This window comes from Haliotis cracherodii, unplaced genomic scaffold (genome assembly GCF_022045235.1).
Source record: "Haliotis cracherodii isolate W230 unplaced genomic scaffold, xgHalCrac1.p SCAF_2, whole genome shotgun sequence".
NCBI classification, from domain to species: Eukaryota; Metazoa; Mollusca; class Gastropoda; order Lepetellida; family Haliotidae; genus Haliotis; species Haliotis cracherodii.
In genome coordinates, this window is record NW_027266275.1 from 7448014 (window position 1) to 7468957 (window position 20944).

General features: G+C 40.4%; 1 protein-coding gene across 2 annotated transcripts in view; it reads left to right on the forward strand.

Moving 5' to 3' along the window:
• LOC139469665 (E3 ubiquitin-protein ligase SMURF2-like) overlaps window positions 1-20944 on the forward strand; it is a 69704-nt gene that overhangs the window by 18465 nt on the left and 30295 nt on the right. For both annotated transcript variants that reach the window (XM_071251897.1, XM_071251898.1), the window contains exon 5: window positions 4673-4841. In XM_071251897.1, the coding sequence (XP_071107998.1) occupies window positions 4673-4841 (169 nt within the window). The remainder of the gene's footprint in view (window positions 1-4672; window positions 4842-20944) is intronic.

Consider the following 20944-nt stretch of genomic DNA (forward strand, 5'->3'; position numbering starts at 1 on the left):
GCACAGGCACACGCGCACTATCTTGTTAGTCGCTTCATGTCATAAGGTGAATAAAGGGATCGGGTGGTCAGGCTTGCTGACTTGGTTGATGCATGTCTTTGTATCCAAATTGCTTGAACTGGATTATTTACAGACCGCAATCATATAGATTGAATATTGCTGAGTGCTGCGTCAAACAAACAACATTATCAGCAACATTAAGTGTCAGTAGTTTGCGTGGAGTAGACTTGTTTATTTATAGGTTGCTGTGATAACGCTTGCATACTGTTGCCTGCCATGTAATACATCCACTGTCTCCTTACTGATAGTGACACATTTAACATGGGCACTTCAGAATTGACAAATGTCTACCAGTTGTTCCACGGACTGGTGTACATGTTAATGCAGTCAGTACAAGTGCCTCTGAACACCTCAAGGACACCTGTCAGTAGCTTAAGATCATCTAGCAGGATGAGTTGGGGTTGGTGTGATCAGACAGCTGCTTGGAAGATTATGGTAGGCCACTGCTCAGACCCATACAATGAAATGTCGCATGTCATTATATGTCCCTGTCATAGTGTCAAGGACAGGGCTAGGACCATAGATCGTTTCATGTGCCATTGGAAACTATCAGTTATATTAGGTTGAAGCGAGGTCTTGCTGTAAATTTATGCACCAAGTCATCTTTGTCATGAACCGTATGTTTAAAGAAGCTTTTAGGAGATAACTAGATTCAGATGATATAGCAGAAGACCCGAAGAACCTCGGAACCTCACTCACCTCACCCACCTCACCTCCACCTCACCTCCACCTCACCTCACCTCACTCACAGATGATATAGCGGAAGAACCTCGGGACCTCACTCACCTCACCTCCACCTCACCTCCACCTCACCTCACCTCACTCACAGATGATATAGCGGAAGACCCGAAGAACCTCGGGACCTCACTCACCTCACCTCCACCTCACCTCCACCTCACCTCACCTCACTCACAGATGATATAGCGGAAGACCCGAAGAACCTCGGGACCTCACTCACCTCACCTCCACCTCACCTCCACCTCACCTCACCTCACTCACAGATGATATAGCAGAAGACCCGAAGAACCTCGGGACCTCACTCACCTCACCTCCACCTCACCTCCACCTCACCTCGGGACCTCACTCACAGATGATATAGCGGAAGACCCGAAGAACCTCGGGACCTCACTCACCTCACTTCCACCTCACCTCCACCTCACCTCACCTCACTCACAGATGATATAGCGGAAGACCCGAAGAACCTCGGGACCTCACTCACCTCACCTCCACCTCACCTCCACCTCACCTCACCTCACTCACAGATGATATAGCAGAAGACCCGAAGAACCTCGGGACCTCACTCACCTCACCTCCACCTCACCTCCACCTCACCTCCACCTCACCTCACCTCACTCACAGATGATATAGCAGAAGACCCGAAGAACCTCGGGACCTCACTCACCTCACCTCCACCTCACCTCCACCTCACCTCACCTCACTCACAGATGATATACCAGAAGACCCGAAGAACCTCGGGACCTCACTCACCTCACCTCCACCTCACCTCCACCTCACCTCACCTCACTCACAGATGATATACCAGAAGACCCGAAGAACCTCGGGACCTCACTCACCTCACCTCCACCTCACCTCACCTCACTCACAGATGATATAGCAGAAGACCCGAAGGACTCCACTCACTCACTCACTCCACTCACTCGCTCTCTCGCTCGCTCACTCCACTCCACTCCACTCCACTCCACTCCACTCCACTCCACTCCACTCCACTCCACTTACTTGAAAGTAAGGGCTGTGTAATAAACACTTTTTTGTATATGAAACAGCTTCAATTTCAAAATGTCCCAATAATGATAACTTATAGCTACCCAAAAGAAAATATTATTGTATTTAAACTTAACTTCTTGACAGAGAGGTGGAGCAGACGGCTTGGCAAGTGGGGGAGTGCCTGATATATTCCCTGCATTCACATCAAGTGTTGACCTAACTGTGTCAGGCAATGTTTATCCAACACACTGAGAACAAGTTCTAGTTTACCTGTTGGCATTATATCTTTTTGGGATTGCTCATTCTATTTCAAGTATTTCTTGACTTGAAATATTCAATGTTGTGCAGCGAGAGAAACTAACCTTTTTAGCCCACTAGTCCTTGTAATGATACCATATAGCAAAACTCTTAAAAAGGGCAATTTCTACTAGTCCTTAGGATACCTTAACTATTGGGCAGTTTGGCAAGGACTATAGGACTAGCGCCAATTTCTAATGCTGTTATGAAATGTTTCATATTGACCTCCACAGCTGTTCATACTTACATTTGCTTGCTGGTTTTCAATGTCTGTTTTGGTTAAAACATCAAAACAATATATAAGATTACAATTAACCCAGTGTATACCAGTGTGCCATTGTGTATGCCATAAGCATGCTAGGGACCTAGCTGCACTGTTAGTGTCCTGTCCCTTTGGTATACACAGCTCACCCAGTGACTCCCACCATTAGCCCCACTGAGTACTGGCTACAAACTTCTGGTACCCCAGCACTGTCGCACCTTATTGTGTAGCATGCAGACAGTTTCAGTGCACTAGCCACTCCTAGCTTCTCAACAGTATGTTGGTAATGGATTATTCAGTCTGGAACTTTAAAACTCTAGTTCAAGGCTGGTGTCATAAACATACTGTCTGTCTAGTATGCTCTGGTAATAATTTCCAATAATCATTTGAAAAGAATGATGGCTAAATGATTATTACAGTCTGTGACTATAGCTTCTAATCTGAAGCCGGAGTCAAGTCAAATCAGATTCATCTTATTAGCTCAGCTGATATAGTCCATATAATAAGAACCAAATTCTTCAGAAAATTGTACAGATAGTTTTTTTTGCGCAGTCTGGTACATCTGGTACTCATGTATTACATGAGAATTATCGGGCTGTACCAAACCTTTTAGAGTCTGCTGGCTTGAAATTATCTTTGAACAGATTTTTGGGACAACTATTAGCTGAACTTACTGAGCTGAAGAAATATGACATTTGAAATTTGTGGCTAAAGTTGCTCTGTATTATCCCTTACCAGCATGTTACAAAAATTCTTGAAAAGTGTTCAGTATACACATCACCTGTACTATGTTGAACATTTCATAAATACATGAGGATTCTGTTCAGTAGGAGTTTCTCAGACCAAACATTTCTCCGTAAACTGTATATTGTTTAAGATAGTTGTGCCAATTTGTACATGCTTGATGTTACGTTCAGAATACAGTGGACACATTAGCATTAAGATACATTGTATTTGCACACAGTCATGCAGCATTACGCTGTAGCAAGCCTCATCTGTTGTATCTGCTGATTGTCTGCGAAGGTAGAGCTCCTCATCGTAAGGCAAAATAACAGGCAGGGGGATTATTTTGTGGAAAGGGCAATCAAGTCAATTATCTGCAAGACAATCCTGAAGAGGTACAGTTAGTTCTAGAGGTAAAAGGTAGCAGGCAGCAGTCATTGTGTTACCCTAGAAATGTCTGCCTATTAGATCCTAAAACACATGGTCACAGTCCAGCAAAGAATCTCTGGTGCAGTATTTCAACATAATTTTTGAATCTGTTAAATTAAATGTAATACTGAATCTGTAAGATGCTCTTGTGAAATGTATGCATACCTTACATAGAATGTGGAATTTTAATATTTAAGAAATGTTCATTTACTAATGAAGCGATACATATGAAGTAAAGATTTCATTTGGTAAGCTACTTACAGACACAAACATTTTCTTTAATTGGTTTGGAATTCTGACATCTGGAGAACATGAGGATTTTATGACTGCTGAAAGTGATTCTCCATTATTTGGGAGTTTGATTTTTGTGCTTTCAATAAAACAAGGAGAGCTTGTGCAGCTTGTGCTAATCTATCTTTACTCAACTTAAATAGAAATATTTCACAAGTAGCTTTTTAAATGTCACTGGTCTGAATCCGGATTAGCAAAATGTGGCAAACATTGCTAGAAACGTTACCTTGACAAAGCATGCAAGAGAAAACGTAACCTTTAGGTAAGCATTTGCTTAAATGAGCCACAACCCTGAATTTTCTCGAGCCTACACACAGGTAAATACTCACAGGAACAGTGCCCCCTCAATATAGTGCTTAAAGGGTAATCAACATAATCAGGACTCCTGGCCCTGTATTGACTCAACTTTAAACAAAGCACACTGGATTATCTTATCATCCCTCTCTTCATTAGCAGCCTGACATATTTGTTTATAATTGGCTCTAATGGTAAAGATAGGTGCTATAGCGAAGAGCAAAGGTAGTTGGTTCCAGCTCACAGGCTGTTTGTAACGTGATCTGCAGCTATATGCAGCTCCCAGTATGATCTCCCTTAGTCAGTAGCACAGGAAACCCCTCATCTCGTGGCTAGCTGGCTTGCTTGGGTACAGCGTAGATACATACATACATACATACTGTTACATACATCAGGAGTATCACACAGTGTGTTGTACCAGCAACCTGGTCGAAACGACGTACTGCCTACCGACCTGCTGGCATGCTCTCACTACGCATGGAATTAGTACATTTCTACAACTAGGGTGAATGATTACGGTTACACAGCCCCAGAATATGGCCATAATACATTTTCGCCGGCGCATGAGCACACCTGCCGTTCATGTTTCAGTTCAAAGATTGGACTTGACGCGACAGAGTCAAGATGACAGCGAGACTGTCCGCGGACAGATTGTCATCAGTCTCATCTCGCGGGACCGTGGAGGTTCGGGGCCCATGAATACCGATGCCACCGGGATACCTCCATCAATACCTTACGATCCCAACGAACTTCCCGAAGGGTAGGTACAGTTTTTGTCTTTACGCTTGTCTTCATCAAATGTTTGAATAATCATCAGGACATTCTCATGTAACATACAAATCGTCCACAAATTGAGAGGTGTGGCCTTATATTAATCCTGGGCCCCTGACTACTTGAGATGATATTTTGACATTGTCTTCAATAAATGTGTGTAAGCTACAGGAACAGATCTAGACACATGATGATTTGTCATAATGCCAGGCATTAAGAATGGAAGGGTCAGGAACTTGGTAACAGTCAGAGGTGACTCTCATAATGTGTGTGACACAGCTCCCAGACTTTTTAAGGAGAGCACAAAACAAATTTGAAGTTGAATCATTGGACTCATCATTGAGTACAGCCATGGAGCAAGGCTATCTGTGATATACTCAGTGATGTAAGAGCACCAGTTGTTTTTGTTGATTACATGTGGTAAACAAGAATGGCCTTATGGATACGTTGTGCTGGGTCCCCACACTGTGCTGATGGAGCCCTGTAGCATCTGTGGAACTATGTAGCATGGTGCCATTCCACTCGGTGGCGACAGCCAGAGTTCACTCATTTCATGGAATATGTGCAACCTATTTCCAGCATGGAGAAAAACTGTCATTGACAGGGTGTTTTGACATTATGCCAGTCTTGAGTCAGCCATATTGCTGTGTGTGTTGAATAACAGTATCCAGGTATCTTCAGTGTGATACAGAATCCAGTGAAACTCCTAAATATATCCTTCGTGAATGAGGTTAAGGGCAATGTCGCTGAAACCTGTCTAACAATGTAACCTTGTCAAGGTAGAGAACTGGTAAAAGTGATCTCTTCGCACTGAAACATAACTAGCTTGTGCGTGCTTCATCAATATGATGTCTACCAAATGAGATACTCAACATGATTATGTGGCCATGTCCCTACTGCCCCAGTTATGGCAGACATTATGTTACACACAGGTTGTTGTGTTTCTGAAGTTGACAAGGGCCCCGTTCCACAAAGCGATCTTAGCGCTACGATGGTCCTAAGCCTATGTTAAAGTATGGGAGTTATGATCACCTTTAGGGGATGATGAGAACCGATGAGAACACTGTAAATATGTTTGCACTTCATAAACGCAAAAACATATGAAAGTTAATTTTTATAAATAGATATGTCAACAAAAACCTCACAGATAGCGTGTTTAATGATAACATAAAAATAACAGTAGATAACAATAAGAAATTAGACACATCATGCAACACAAACATCGCCCATTCTATCAGACAGTCAGGAGACAGAAGGCCATGTTGTAAACATGATTGCAGCAAATATTGCTTGGTCAGCTACTTGGTCAGCCACTTGGTCAGCATGCAATTTATTTATAAGAATTTGAACAAATAAGAAAACTTCATGTTTTTTACTATGTCATTTTATATGTTTGTTGTTTGAGTGTCATTTTTAATGCTGAATTTCAAGAAAATGCTTCTAGCAGGTGCAGTCACTGAATTATCATACAATATAGTTGAATTTTCATTACTAGAGATAAGGAACTTTAAGATGAACACTTTTCTCATGTTTTCATCTTAAGTACTCTGTATTTACAACACTGTGGATATAATTTGTAGAATGTAGCGAAGCATTGGCTCTGACAAACCCAGTGTTCATCCCTGGGCAGTGACATTTGATGTTGATCACATGAACAGGCCAGATTTATGTATATGTTGTATCACATAGGAAATAAGTATTTGACAAAAATTATATTCTGGTTCCTAAAAACACTTCAGGAACTGGCTATCTAGATAGGAGTCAAGACCAATCTCACACTCCCTATCCCTATGATAAATGACCAGTCCCTAATATTTTCTGCTAAAAAGCATTATTTGTATAATTTTCTTCAACACTTTTCATGCGAAGATTTTTTAATATAACATTTTATAGAGACATCATACATACATATTGATTTCCATAAAGAGGATAGTTATAAAAAGATAGGAAAAAAGATTACAGTGTGAATTAGGCAGTTAATAGATTGTTGAGATTTAAGTTTGAAAGAATAACATTGAAAGACACCAACAGTTTCAACAGTTAGTTTTATCAGTTGTGTCAGATATCAGCTTTCTCCAGTCCCGCCATATGCTGAGGGATTAACATCATTTACTAACTAGATGAATCAGTTGTTTAAACTAACGGAAATAAAGATAAGATAAGAATTGCAAGAAAGTTCAGAAAAAAAGGGCCCGACAGTGAATGTTGGTGAGTCAGAGAGAGGTATCCTTGATTACCAGTATCAGATATTGAAATGTGATAGAGGAGTGAGATAACAGCCTGTCTGGGATGTACAGGGGGTAGTGTTGCTGAGCAGACTCATATCCCCCATAGTGATGTGTAGTAATACTTCATATCTGGGCTGTGGCTGTGGTCTATCAAAGCATCATCACTTGTTTCACATCATCAGTGTCTTTGAAGGTCCATGTAGGCTTGATAAGCCATACAACAGATTAGTACCCGGTAATGAGAATTATCTCTTGGATTTTCATTGATGCTTTGCCCATTTGGTGTTCATGATAGGCTGTTTTTTTTATTGTTTAGTTGTATCTACATGCAGGTGACAATGCAAGTGACCAAATCTTGAACATTTCTGTAATAATCGTTAGGTGCAAGTCTAATTAATGTATTTGTGCACCTCATGGCACAACTTTGGCAGGGATTTCAACACTTGGATGTTGACAGTACTTTAGTTTCTGCAGGTGATAGATGTTACTATAAATTCATCAAGTGCTCCTTGGTATGGTTTATGACCGTGGTAGATTTAAGAATATATAGTTAGTCTCATTGTACTAAACAATTAATATTCAGATAATGTTTTAGAGATCATTCTAGACATGAAAAAAGGTATGTGCCCACTTCACCTCCAAATTTTGATCAATTTGAAATTCTGAAGGGAGCGCTCTAGTCATGTTTAACATTATTCAGTATTTGTGAGTGCATGTTTTGGAGTTCAAATGTGGTTACAATCAAATCATTCGCCCTATTATTTTTCTAGGTTTGTGAGCACCAAACTCATGCTCATGGGGTTTCACCAAAGTGGTAAACATGTGAGGCCAGCATCACTTCGGGCTTTCCTCCCACATTCAGCTGACACACCATGATATGACTGTTCAAGGCGACGTTTAAACAGCGGTAGAAACTAACAATGTTTAGTTCACGAGTCCTTGTAATGATAACATATAGCAAAACCCTGAAAAAGGGAAATTTCCACTAGTCCTTATGATACCTTAACTATTGGGCAGTTTGGCAAGGACTACAGGATGAGTGCCAATTTCGGACGCTGGTTAAAATCCAACTCTCATTGTTTTTCAGGATACTTTATTGTTTTATTAGAGTAGAATTAATTCAAACACAGTTTACCATCCTGTCATTGGTAAATTGCATTGTCCGTCGTTTAAAAATTCACCAATGGTGTGGCCTAGAACAAACCGTATTGTGATGACACTACTGCATTGCCAAGATGTTACTTTGAGATTTATGTTGTTATCATGGTGGGGATGGAGATTTCAGGGCGAAGTTACTGATATGTGGTGATGTTTTGGCAATGTTTTTGTGATGTTATTATGATATTATAATATTATCTCCAACTCAGGACACTTTCAAGACAAAACTTAAGACTTATCTCTTTAGATGTGTCTATGACCCTGTGTGAGGCGCTATGAGTGACTACGTAGACCGAAATGACGCTGAAGAAATGGACTTTATTATTATTCTTATTATTTTGTGTTGACTGACCTCTCCCAGTAGCTGCAATGTTGGTCCTCTCACTGGGCCATGTATAGTGCTCTTCTTCAACAGTGTTCAAGGCTGTTCTTAAATGAGATATCTGACCACAAACACTAGGGAACTCAAAGGTAACGATGTATTACAGAACTAATTGACATGGGCAGGTACATTTTCCATATGCTTGCCTTCTGCTGCAAACCTGGCTTAGCAAATGTCGACACACATTTCACTTCACATGTTTTGATCCCATAGTGAAGATTCCTGGAGAGAGATCAAGACAGATATTGGCATCCCCCCAAGAAAGCATTTGTAGCAATAATTCCATCATAAACTAGCAACACGAGGTGAGGAGTCACATCTGATTAGAATTAAAAAGTACGTAAAACTGCACAGTATGATGTTTGAAGGCATATCCCTGTGGAGTCCCGAGCAGCAGCTGTACCGAGAAGCCACATCAAACGAGGGATTCGTTAGTCTGGGGCTGCTTGTGCTTTTAATTAACACTTGACGGACTTAAGGAGAGATGGGTAATGGAAAAACTTGTAATTAAATTGAACAGTTGAGGAAAAGGTGCTGCTGTATTGGCTAACAAGCTGATGAGAGTATTAGGATGTAAGCCGAGTTACAGCTTGTTGTTAGTGCTTCTTTCGTGTAGTTGATGTTTGTGTGAAGAGCTGTTAGGTAATGGGGTGTTGTGGATTCAGTGATTTGTAATGTTGGGTAATTGATAGGTAATTGATGGGAATAAAAAACAGCTGAATTACTGCATGGATTGGTAGTAAATGGAATTGTGTTACCATGGGTGTGAAAAATATCATGTAGTGGTATATAAAAATAAATAAAATGTGTAGTATCTAGATAGAATGGATAACACACAGGTTATTATTGTGATCTTTCAGTGAATAATCATGATTTCCCCCTCTCAATGTTTAGTGACATAAAAACGTGTAAATATCTTTTTGACTCATATTTTATTTCACACATCCCTGTAGTCACTCATGTATAGCAGCACATGTTGATCAGGCCAGGCTATGCCTACCTTGCATCACTGCAATGGAAACACCTCTTTATGCAGTCTCATTCCTGACAAAAGCATTCTTGTAACCTTTTCATTTAAGTAAAAACCTGCCTTTCTGCACCAAGTTTCAGAAGGTTTTATTTCTTCAAGAATTGTTTGCATTTTGGTTTCTGTTAGTAACATACATGCCTTGCATGAGGTCAGCAGATAATATGAAAATTCATTTTGGCCATAATACAAGCAATTCACTCATAAGCTGTCTACGGGGCATGGGTGGCCCAGTCGTCTCAGGCGCCGAGATTCGCTGTGCAGAGTTGCATCCCTTGGGCAAGCCAGAAACCTATGATTGTGGGTTCGAATCCCGGTTCGCCCCGATTATGTTTCTAGGTTTGTCAGCACCATACCCGTGCTCGAGGGTTTCACCGAAGTGGTAAACATCTGAGACCTTCATCACTTCGGGCTTTCTTCCCACATTAAGCTGACACGCCGTGATATAACTGGAATAATGTTAAAAGTGGCATTAAACCCAACTCACTCATAATCTGTCTGCATTATACATAGACTACATTGTTGTAGGTGATGGGCACCATGTATTCCAATTGGGTATCTTTAGTAACTCATTCATCACCTTAGCTGTGAAAATAGCTCCTCTGTCACGGTACAGAAAGGTTGTTAGTACACGTCGAATACCACGGATGCTTTGTCAGTCCACATAGGTGAACCTAGAGCAGTGTTGTACTCAGTATCACACAAGCATTATCATATCCTACATCACCCTGTCAGTGGTATACCCTACATCACCTTGGTAGTGGTATACCCTACATCACCCTGTCAGTGGTATACCCTACATCACCCTGTCAGTGGTATACCCTACATCACCCTGTCAGTGGTATACCCTACATCACCCTGGCATTGGTATACCCTACATCACCCTGGAAGTGGTATACCCTACATCACCCTGTCAGTGGTATACCCTACATGGTATACCCTACATCACCCTGTCAGTGGTATACCCTACATCACCCTCTCAGTGGTATACCCTACATCACCCTGGCAGTGGTAAACCCTACATCACCCTGGCAGTGGTATACCCTACATCACCCTGGAAGTGGTATACCCTACATCACCCTGTCAGTGGTATACCCTAAATCACCCTGTCAGTGGTATACCCTACATCACCCTGTCAGTGGTATACCCAACATAACCCTGGCGGGGTATACCTATTTCACCCTGTCAGTGGTATACCCTATATCACCCTGGCGGGGTATACCTATTTCACCCTGGCAGTGGTATACCCTACATGGTATACCCTACATCACCCTGTCAGTGGTATACCCTACATCACCCTGTCAGTGGTATACCCTACATCACCCTGTCAGTGGTATACCCTACATCACCCTGTCAGTGGTATACCCTACATCACCCTGTCAGTGGTATACCCTACATCACCCTGTCAGTGGTATACCCTACATCACCCTGGCAGTGGTATACCCAACATCACCCTGGCGGGGTATACCTATTTCACCCTGTCAGTGGTATACCCTACATTACCCTGTCAGTGGTATACCCAACATAACCCTGGCGGGGTATACCTATTTCACCCTGTCAGTGGTATACCCTATATCACCCTGGCGGGGTATACCTATTTCACCCTGGCAGTGGTATACCCTACATGGTATACCCTACATCACCCTGTCAGTGGTATACCCTACATCACCCTGTCAGTGGTATACCCTACATCACCCTGGCAGTGGTATACCCTACATCACCCTGTCAGTGGTATACCCTACATCACCCTGGCAGTGGTATACCCTACATCACCCTGGCAGTGGTATACCCAACATCACCCTGGCGGGGTATACCTATTTCACCCTGTCAGTGGTATACCCTATATCACCCTGGCAGGGTATACCTATTTCACCCTGGCAGTGGTATACCCTACATCACCCTGGCGGGGTATACCTATTTCACCTTGGTATTGGTATACCCTACATCACCCTGGTGGGGTATACCTATTTCACCCTGGTAGTGGTATACCCTACATCACCCTGGCGGGGTATACCTGTTTCACCCTGGTAGTGGTATACCCTACAACATCCTGGCAGTGTATAACAGTGTAATAATAGTGCTACTACAGTGTTGATCTTACTGTACTACAGCATAGTTGATGGCCTGTGTCCCTCATTGTTTTCCGTTGATGCATATTTTCTGTACAGACATGTAAACATGTTATAACATCATTATACTCTCCTCTGATGTATTTTTTGTTTTGTTGTATGGATCAGATGTGTTCTTGTGGTTTACACAATCGGCTTTTGAGGTGTTTGTTTATGTGTCGTGAGATTCTGATGCTGAGTAGTTTGTTACAGATGCAGCATAAGGCATCCTGTTCGGATGTGATTTTCACATGCTGTATGGACATGCTAATTCATTGAGGAAATATGTCACTGGTATTTGTCTACCAACATCAATTTGTCTCGAATTTGTCCTGTAGTATTTATCCTGAAATACTGGTTCTCTCGTGATTAATTCTATTTGAGGTATTTGAAAGTGGGCTCATGGACCAGAGAGTTTTTTGTTCTTGTAGAGTTTAAAGGCCTTCGTTGATGAACTGGGGCATGGGTGGCCCAGTCGTCTAAGGCGCCGCGATTAGCTGTGCAGAGTTGTGTCTCTTGGGCACACCAGAAACCTGTGATTGTGGGTTCAAATCCTGGTTCGCCCCGATTAAATTTCTAGGTTTGTCATCACCATACCCGTGCTCGTGGGTTTCACCAAATTGGTAAACATCTGAGACCTGCATCACTTTGGGCTTTCCTCCCACATTAAGCTGACACGCCGTGATATAACTGGAATACTGTTAAAAGCGGAGTTAACCTTCTGGATGCCAAGGTTTTTTTTCTGACTCACATTTACCTAAGATCTGAAAAGTGAAGGTTGTGCGAGAATTGGACTCGCGCTGTACTGGTTCTACCTCCGGCTGTAAAATTACGCAGACATGTAGAATATTGAATTTCCTATCTGATGGTGTAAATTTAACTGCAAATATCAAATCGGTTGGAAAGAATGACACTGCTATGTGTTGTCCGAGAATTTATTCTGCTTTGAGAAACAGCAAATTTCGCCGCTTTTTATCGTACACCGATAAAAGTACTGTGCGGCGATTTTTTTCAATTTAGCAGTTTTACAGTAACTGAGCGAACAAAATACTGCCTTAAATGTGAAGAAAAAATAACTGATTTTCCTCTATGACATCAAAAGACGACAGAGAGGTTACGCACATACAAAGACAAGGGGGCATAACTCCGCTATACTTAGCACTAATTTATTGTCACTCAGGTCACTTGGTAGGAATTAGCTGTGGATAAGGACAATATATTTTCGTGGTGATTTGTTCACGAGGAAGCACTATTCCGACACAAATGTCGATATTGAAACTGCATACGTTTAGGTATAAACAAACCCATAAGAAATGGTGAAATCCTACTTCATGAAAGAGGAAGTGAAAGCGAAATAGATGGCCCTGTCTAACCTATAAATTAGTCCTCAGATTCCAACATTCTCCTGATTGTGCAAATGTAATTTGACTAATGATGCACCATTATTAATGGAGCACTAGCCTTTTCATCAAATGTAATGAATCACCTATAAAATGACACCATTCTATCATTGCTGGTTTTATGGCATTGACAATGTCAGAAGGATGACATTGGCATCTTGATTAATATATATCTCCCCTACTTTTCGTTCATGGTATGGAAAATCTCAATGTATAAAACGGAATTTGACAACTTTTCGACACAACGTGAAATGACTGCTTTTACAATGTAAGTAAATTCTTGAATATATAAACAATTAGACCGACTTTTACGAAATGGCCTGTTCACTGACGACAGCACGCGGGAACTTTCGAGGGGGACTTTTGTTGATTCAGGGACTGTATTTACATAAATGTGACATGAAGTAATCAGAAACATTTTGACAATCTGTGTACTGTTATTTGTTGTTATATTTATCATTGAAACCAAGAGAAACAGTCAGAAATTCCTAAAAATACCGTTGTCTTTGTGGGTGATTTTGCGTCAGTCATGGCGTCACACAGGACAGAAACTTTGACTATTTCTGTTGAATTTTTCAATTCACTGCAATGTTTCTATTTTTAATTCCCTAATCCTTCCTACGATTCTCTTCCCATACATATTCTGAAAATGTTTAGCCAATGTCTGCAACGAATAGACAAATGGATAGCTCAATAGGAGAGAAAATGCTACACTGTGTAAAATCTGAATTTTGCTTTGTTTACATTTCAAACAAGTGCAGTTTTCTGAGCAGCATTCATTTTCACGCCTAATTTATTTTGCTTGATTTCATCTAGACACTTTGTATTGGTGACAAAGACCATTTGTCATTTGATTCTATAATGGAATCAAATCACGGATGTATATATCACAGCTGAATTTGACTTATACGTGATGTTGCAGGCGTCTCATAACCAGCATGCGGAAACATGATTTTGTAAACACTATCCAATATGGCGGAAAGTTCAGTTCGATGTTCTGAACGAATCTTGGGTTATTGGCAACGTTTTGGAATGATCATTGGTGGTTTCATGATAAACCGATACCCGTGATCACTAATATGCTATTTTTGAAATTCATTTCTCCGATTGAATATCCGAAATTTAGATTTGAAAACATACTGTAAATAACGATGTGAGTGGTGATTTAGTAATGTGTAAAACAAGGCAACATTTACGATGTACCTAATTTTCAGAGGTCATTTTCAGTACTTTTGCTTGGCCTAAAATGCCAATGGATGATATCACAGAACAGGGAATGTCCCACATTCATCAAAACCGTGAAGTGTATCTGTCTGGTGATGTATTTTTAATTTGACACAACTTCAAAGTGAAGGTTGAAGAAGAGGGACATATGTCCCTCTGGCATCCAGGGGGTTAACCCCAACTCACACACTCATTCACTCGTTGATGAATTGATCACTTACTATACAGTGTCAGAAACTGAGACTTGTCCAATAACCTCAGCAATATAACAAGATTCTCTTGGTAGGGGAGCCAAGTAGTGAGAATGTTAGCTCGTCACAACAAAGATTTGGGTTGATTCCTACATGGTAGTGTGTGAAGTCCATGTTCTTTTAAACCATACTCACATGCTGATGCCTTATTTAATTAATTTCTTCCTCTACTACACAGAGACGAGATAAAACGCTAGAATAAGAAATACACGTTTCCTAGGCTAGGTTCTCCTTGGCGTGCTCAATAAGCAAGTTGTTTGTTCTGCAGAATGAAATTAAGGTGATGGCCAGATTGCAAAGGAACTGCAGATAGCTGAAATGTCAACAAACACACTGCATTTGTTTGTCTGCTTACAACATGTACAATAAAAGAGGGATTGTCGTATCAGCGTTACTGTGGAGAGGCAGTAGGGAGGAATCGGGCAGCATCTTTCTCACCACCAAATCTAACTCCCGTACAAACGTGTGTTCGTATAACACGACCAGTGTTTCATCAAGGCCTGTCAAACGCATCTCCCTGATTATGTAATATAGCTTTGTGACACGTTTGCTTGTGCATTATGTTGGGTAGATGTCTACACAAAGTGTCTTACATACATGAAGGGTAACTCATGGATAGATTTATATTGTATGAAACCTATAGTGTAGATAATGTGATTTTCTTTTGTCTGTGCTGAGAAATAGATTCTAGTGTGTCATTATGAATGCACCATGTGAAACTGTATGTATTTGTATAAGTGTTACGCTAATATTGAGTTTTTATGAAACTTTACAAAAATCATTTTGCTTGAATTGTATTCAAGTTTTTGAATTATCTTGTATGAATATTTTAGAAATTTGAAAGAGGCAATTCTTGGTTCCATATACTTTGAGACAATGACTTAAACGAAATATGACATGTTATGGTTTCTATTGCCATAATTAAATGATACATCTGTGTGTCTGAGTGCCAAGTCTAGCAACTTAACATCCTTTCTTGATGTGTGTGTGTGTGTGTGTGTGTGTGTGTGTGTGTGTGAGAGTGAGTGTGAGTGTGTGTGAAAAACAAGGAATTGCCACTGACAAGCCATTTAATTTGAAATGCACAAAAACCACGAAATTGGAAACACGTTTGTTTAATGTCTGTAGTTCTTTGAAGTCGGTGGATAGTTTAATACATGTCGGTAATTAAAAAACAATTTCAGCTGTAAAATAGGTTTAGGGCTCTGTTGTTTTAACAGTTTTGACAAATAATTCCTGAATTACCGATTTAAACAGTTTAGGAAGTCCTTCCTGTCATATATTATATCAATGATGATATTGAAGTGAATGCATGGAAGAAAATCCTACTTGCAGAATCCTGGTCAAAGTTGGATAGCTTGTAAATTGGATTTTTTAACATAACCAGCAATGTTTAACCCACAACACTATGGCTTCAACACCAATATTGGCAGTCAGTCATTATATCAAGTCTGAACACTACAGATTATCGTGATATTGCTTAGCAAAATACAGGGTAAATACTTAAACCTCAGTCATCAAATTACAAAATTTGGAAACCAGAATAATAGTACACACGTACATATGGTTGATGTTGCAACGATAGTCAATTACTTTGTCATTTAAAGCCCTGCAGCCTACACAGTCTGGGTAAAACCCCTTATGGATTAGTCATGTGTGTAGAACTTTCGCCCGTTCGCCTGCTGGAGGCAGTTCAGTGCGATGCCCAAAATATTCCAGTTACCTGACGGTATGATACAGTCTGCTGTGAGAATATTCTCGACCTCCCCTCCCCTCCCCTCCCCGTGAAGAATGTTAACTGTGCTACCATCACCAACAGTGCCAGACAACAGAATTGTTGTTGGACGAGAATAAATACAAGAGCTACTAACTTTTTGTCAGTCTGTCAAAAGCTTGTAAATTGGTTAAAAATAAGTTCACAGTTTTCTCACACCTTTTTCCAGCATGATTAATCATAGTTGCTTATTACAGAGCTGTGATTCATATGTTAGTAGTGTGTTTTATCGGACTTTGTCGTTATCACAATTGATTGACAGACAATGGCCTAGTTAAATGTAATGGTTACAAAAGGGGAAGGGTATGTTATGAAAATGTTTAAAGTGTAGGTTTATGTATTTTGATGTTTTGCCAAACAACATGCTTCACTTTGCATGGGAAATGCACAGCAGCAATTTGGTACAATAAATATGCCAGCATGAAGCCAAGAAACCTTAACTAACTGGCCGTGACCGAGACAAGTTTGTTATTACAAAAGCAGAACTCCATTTAAGTTATTGTAGTTTTTGACAAAATTCATGTTTCTTGCAAATAACAAAGAACACCTGGTACTTAATGTGTATGGTGCCAAAAGGATTGCATGGCCGATTCTCACAAGGTCACAATAGTTAATTTAAAAGGGGTCTTGTAGTTTGCAGAGCATTTCTGGTATAAGGACTGCTTGACTTTCATTCTTTCAAACTACTATAATATATTTGGACATTCATTTTTTGTAAGAATTGAATAGCATTGTTTATGAATAAGTGTTTTATTTTTAGCCATATCCATTCTACTTAAACATGCAAAAGATTTTGTTTAAAGACTTTATGAAATGTAAAATCCCCTCTTGATACCTGTAGCTAGCAGTCTAGTTTAATATGAACTGTCTACAATATCTTGTAACTTGATCTAAAGAATGTGAATGGGTTTGTTTTTGTCCCATTAAACTGCCACGAGGATCACAAAGTTCCCATTTTCTTTGCAGTAATCATCACATCTATCTGTCCTTAGTTAATGATGCATATCAAACTCACAAAGAATTTATTTCTGGAGGATACATATATACATATTGGCTCATCTGTGTACTGTTTGTAGATAGGTGGTTGTTTTGTGTTGGTCTGCCAAGAATGTTATCTTGTCACTACTGTCAAGCGGTTGTTTACAATTCTTGTAGACACAGAAAGATATTGGTTAATCAAGAACTGTAGCATTTGTTTTTAATCCCCATGATACTGCAGTGTAGGCATCAAGATGATCAACATATGGGAGTATGTATAAATATACGTATAAGTAAGAATAAATTACCAGGAATTAGTAAATATTCCAAAAACAAACAGTGTTATTTATTTTGGTCATTCATTTTCTGGGTAATTACACATAATTGGGTTTTAGCTATATGTGATCTCGAACATTACATGTTTATCATGTTTGAAAAGAAGGCTCATTGAAATCTCCAACTGTAGTGAATGAGGTGATGGCAGAAGCTGCAATCATAAAGATAAAATGGAGATTGTGGAAAACTGGAACCTGTCTTCTACCCTGGCTGATGAGCATATCGGAAATGGGAGGTGGAAAAACACCTATTTGTTTCAGCAGAATCATATTCCTGAACAAGTTTGAAGCGAGTAGAAACGGTGAATGAAGATGATGGCAAAATGATAGGCACCCTGGAGAATGGGATGCAATTACCACACAACAAACCTAGCCTTGTGGTGGTGGTGGTGGTGGTGGGGGGGGGGGGGGAATAGATGTACGGAGGGGAGAGGAGAGTACCAGGGGAGGGGTTGGAGGTTTGCCAACATGGGTATCTGTGTTGAATCTTTTTTCCATTCCTTGGTAGTCACCATAGTCTTGGTGGTAGTATTCGCGTGAGTGAGTGTGTAGCCAGTGTTGGCTCCTGCATCACACAGAGGTGTTGGTTACGGAGGAGCAACTGCTTGGTACCAGCACATAAAACGCTATCCGCCTGCCTTATGTTTGTAGTCTCACTTCTTGTGAGACATTCATTCTTTGTCATAGCAACGTTTATGGATGACATCTTTACTGTTTTCCTTTTTCATTCTCACAAATCATTTGAAGATATATTTACACTTACACTGACGATAGTGAGAGAGAATAAACGAGACATGTAGCGATAGGCTTAAGTGGTTCCTTTACTTTTTGATGTAGCTTTGATATGTCTTTGTGGATCTTTTGCTGTTTTATTCAATGACAAATCTTTGCAGAAATCTCCTGAGAAACTGTTGTAAGATTCTATTTTTATTTCGGACACCTACCCTATACATTATTTGGAAACGATCTATAATATAAGTGATAAATATGCCTAACCAGTGGCAAGTACAGGAAGGGCTGATAATTGTTAGTGCCCTTGTAGTTGAGGATGATAGCCTAGAGATTCCATTCAACAGGTCCTGGATTCTAATGCACACAACAAACAGGTGGCCAGCCACATGGTCTCAGTGTGGTAGTCATTTGTGAGTACAATACTTCCTGCTCGTAGAATAGATGTATGGAGTTTTCAACAGGGTTGTAAACATGCAAAGAGCCTATACTACATGAAAATATATCACACTATATAAAATTAACCACACTGTATGAAAATATACCACAAAATATATTCCCCCCGCTGTATAAACATATATCACACTGTATGAAAATATACCACAAAATATATCACACTGTAAAGAAAATATTCTACACTGTATGAAGATATGAAACTGTATGAAAGTCTCTGCACTGTATGAAAATATACCATACTATATGTTCCATACTATACGAAAATATGCCATACTATATGAATTACCACAATATGTACCATACTGTGTTAAAATGTACCACACTATGTGACAAGATATGACACTGTGAACTTATTCCACTCTAATGAAACAATTGCACACTGTCTGAATGTTTGTAGTGCTTTAACAGTATTTTTGACTGGGAGTGTGTAGTATGTCCAGATCTAATTGTTTTATAGGCTGCAGTTATATATCTGGAATACTGTGACATTAAACAAAACAGATGTGATAGAAGACTTAGTTATTTGTCTAACTGGTGAAGATCCGGATTAGAATAGGTCCTCAGCAACCCATGCTTGTCGTAAGAGGCGACTAACGGGATCGGCTGGTCAGACTCGCAGACTTAGTTAATGCATGTCATCTTATCCGAATTTTGTAGACCTAATGCTCTTGATGTCAATCACTGGATTGTCAGCTTCAGGCTCGATTATTTACAGACCACCATCATATAGCTGAAATATTGCTGTTTGTGGCGTTAAACAAGCAAGTTATTTGTCTGGCTCAAGTACAACTGGCCATGGGATACAACCAACTTTGGTTGATCATATTCTGCCAAGTGCACTTGTAAACTCTTTCTCTAGCAGCTTGAGATACTCCTGCTTGTTTATATATTGCGAAAGCTAGGGATTTCAAGCCCTTGTCTGCCACACATAGTAACATGTCTACATGAGGATGTACTTGAAGCATCCACACACACATGCATATGATACGGCTCTTGTGTGAGGCACCTCAAGGCTGATGAAATAGTGAAGTTGTTAAACAGTTGTAACATGCCCACACCTCTCCAACGAATTGTAAATACCGATCTCAGTGATCACTTACTTTACCGATATCTCAATTGTTAAGTATTGGCCTGTCATGCTGAAGGCGCCTAGGTTGGTTTACCGGTATCCCAATGGTTATGTACTGGCCTGTCATGATGAAGGCGCCTAGGTTGGTTTACCAGTAGCCGAATGGTTAAGTACTGGCCTGTCATGCTGAAGGCGCCTAGGTTGGTTTACCAGTAGCCCAATGGTTATGTACTGGCCTGTCAAGCTGAAGGCAGTAAGGTTGGTTTACCAGTAGCCCAATGGTTATGTATTGGCCTGTCATGCTGAAGGCGCCTAGGTTGGTTAACCAATAGCCCAATGGTTAAGTATTGGCTTGTCACGCTGAAGGCAGTAAGGTTGGTTTACCAGTAGCCCAATTGTTAAGTATTGGCCTGTCATGCTGAAGGTGCTAAGGTTGGTTTACCGGTAGCTAAATCGTTAAGTATTGACTGGTCACGCTGAAGGCAGTAAGGTTGGTTTACCAGTAGCCCAATTGTTAAGTATTGGCTTGTCATGCTGAAGGTGCTAAGGTTGGTTTACCGGTAGCTAAATGGTTAAGTATTGGCCTGTCACGCTGAAGGCAGTAAGGTTGGTTTACCAGTAGCTCAATGGTTAAGTATTGGCCTGTCACGCTGAAGGCGGTAAGGTTGGTTTACCAGTAGCTCAATGGTTAAGTATTGGCCTGTCACGCTGAAGGCAGTAAGGTTGGTTTACCAGTAGCTCAATGGTTAAGTATTGGCCTGTCACGCTGAAGGCGGTAAGGTTGGTTTTTCACAACGGCACCCTAGTGTTCCTGTGTACATAAAGGAGAATCTTTGCTGGAATCATGGACTAGTGATTGTGTTAAAAAATTACACTTGTTATCATAAATGTGGTTGACGTACATGTTATTCCTGTCATTATGTGAACTTAGACCTTTAGTTGGTAAAACGTAAAATTGGGAGTTAACCTACTA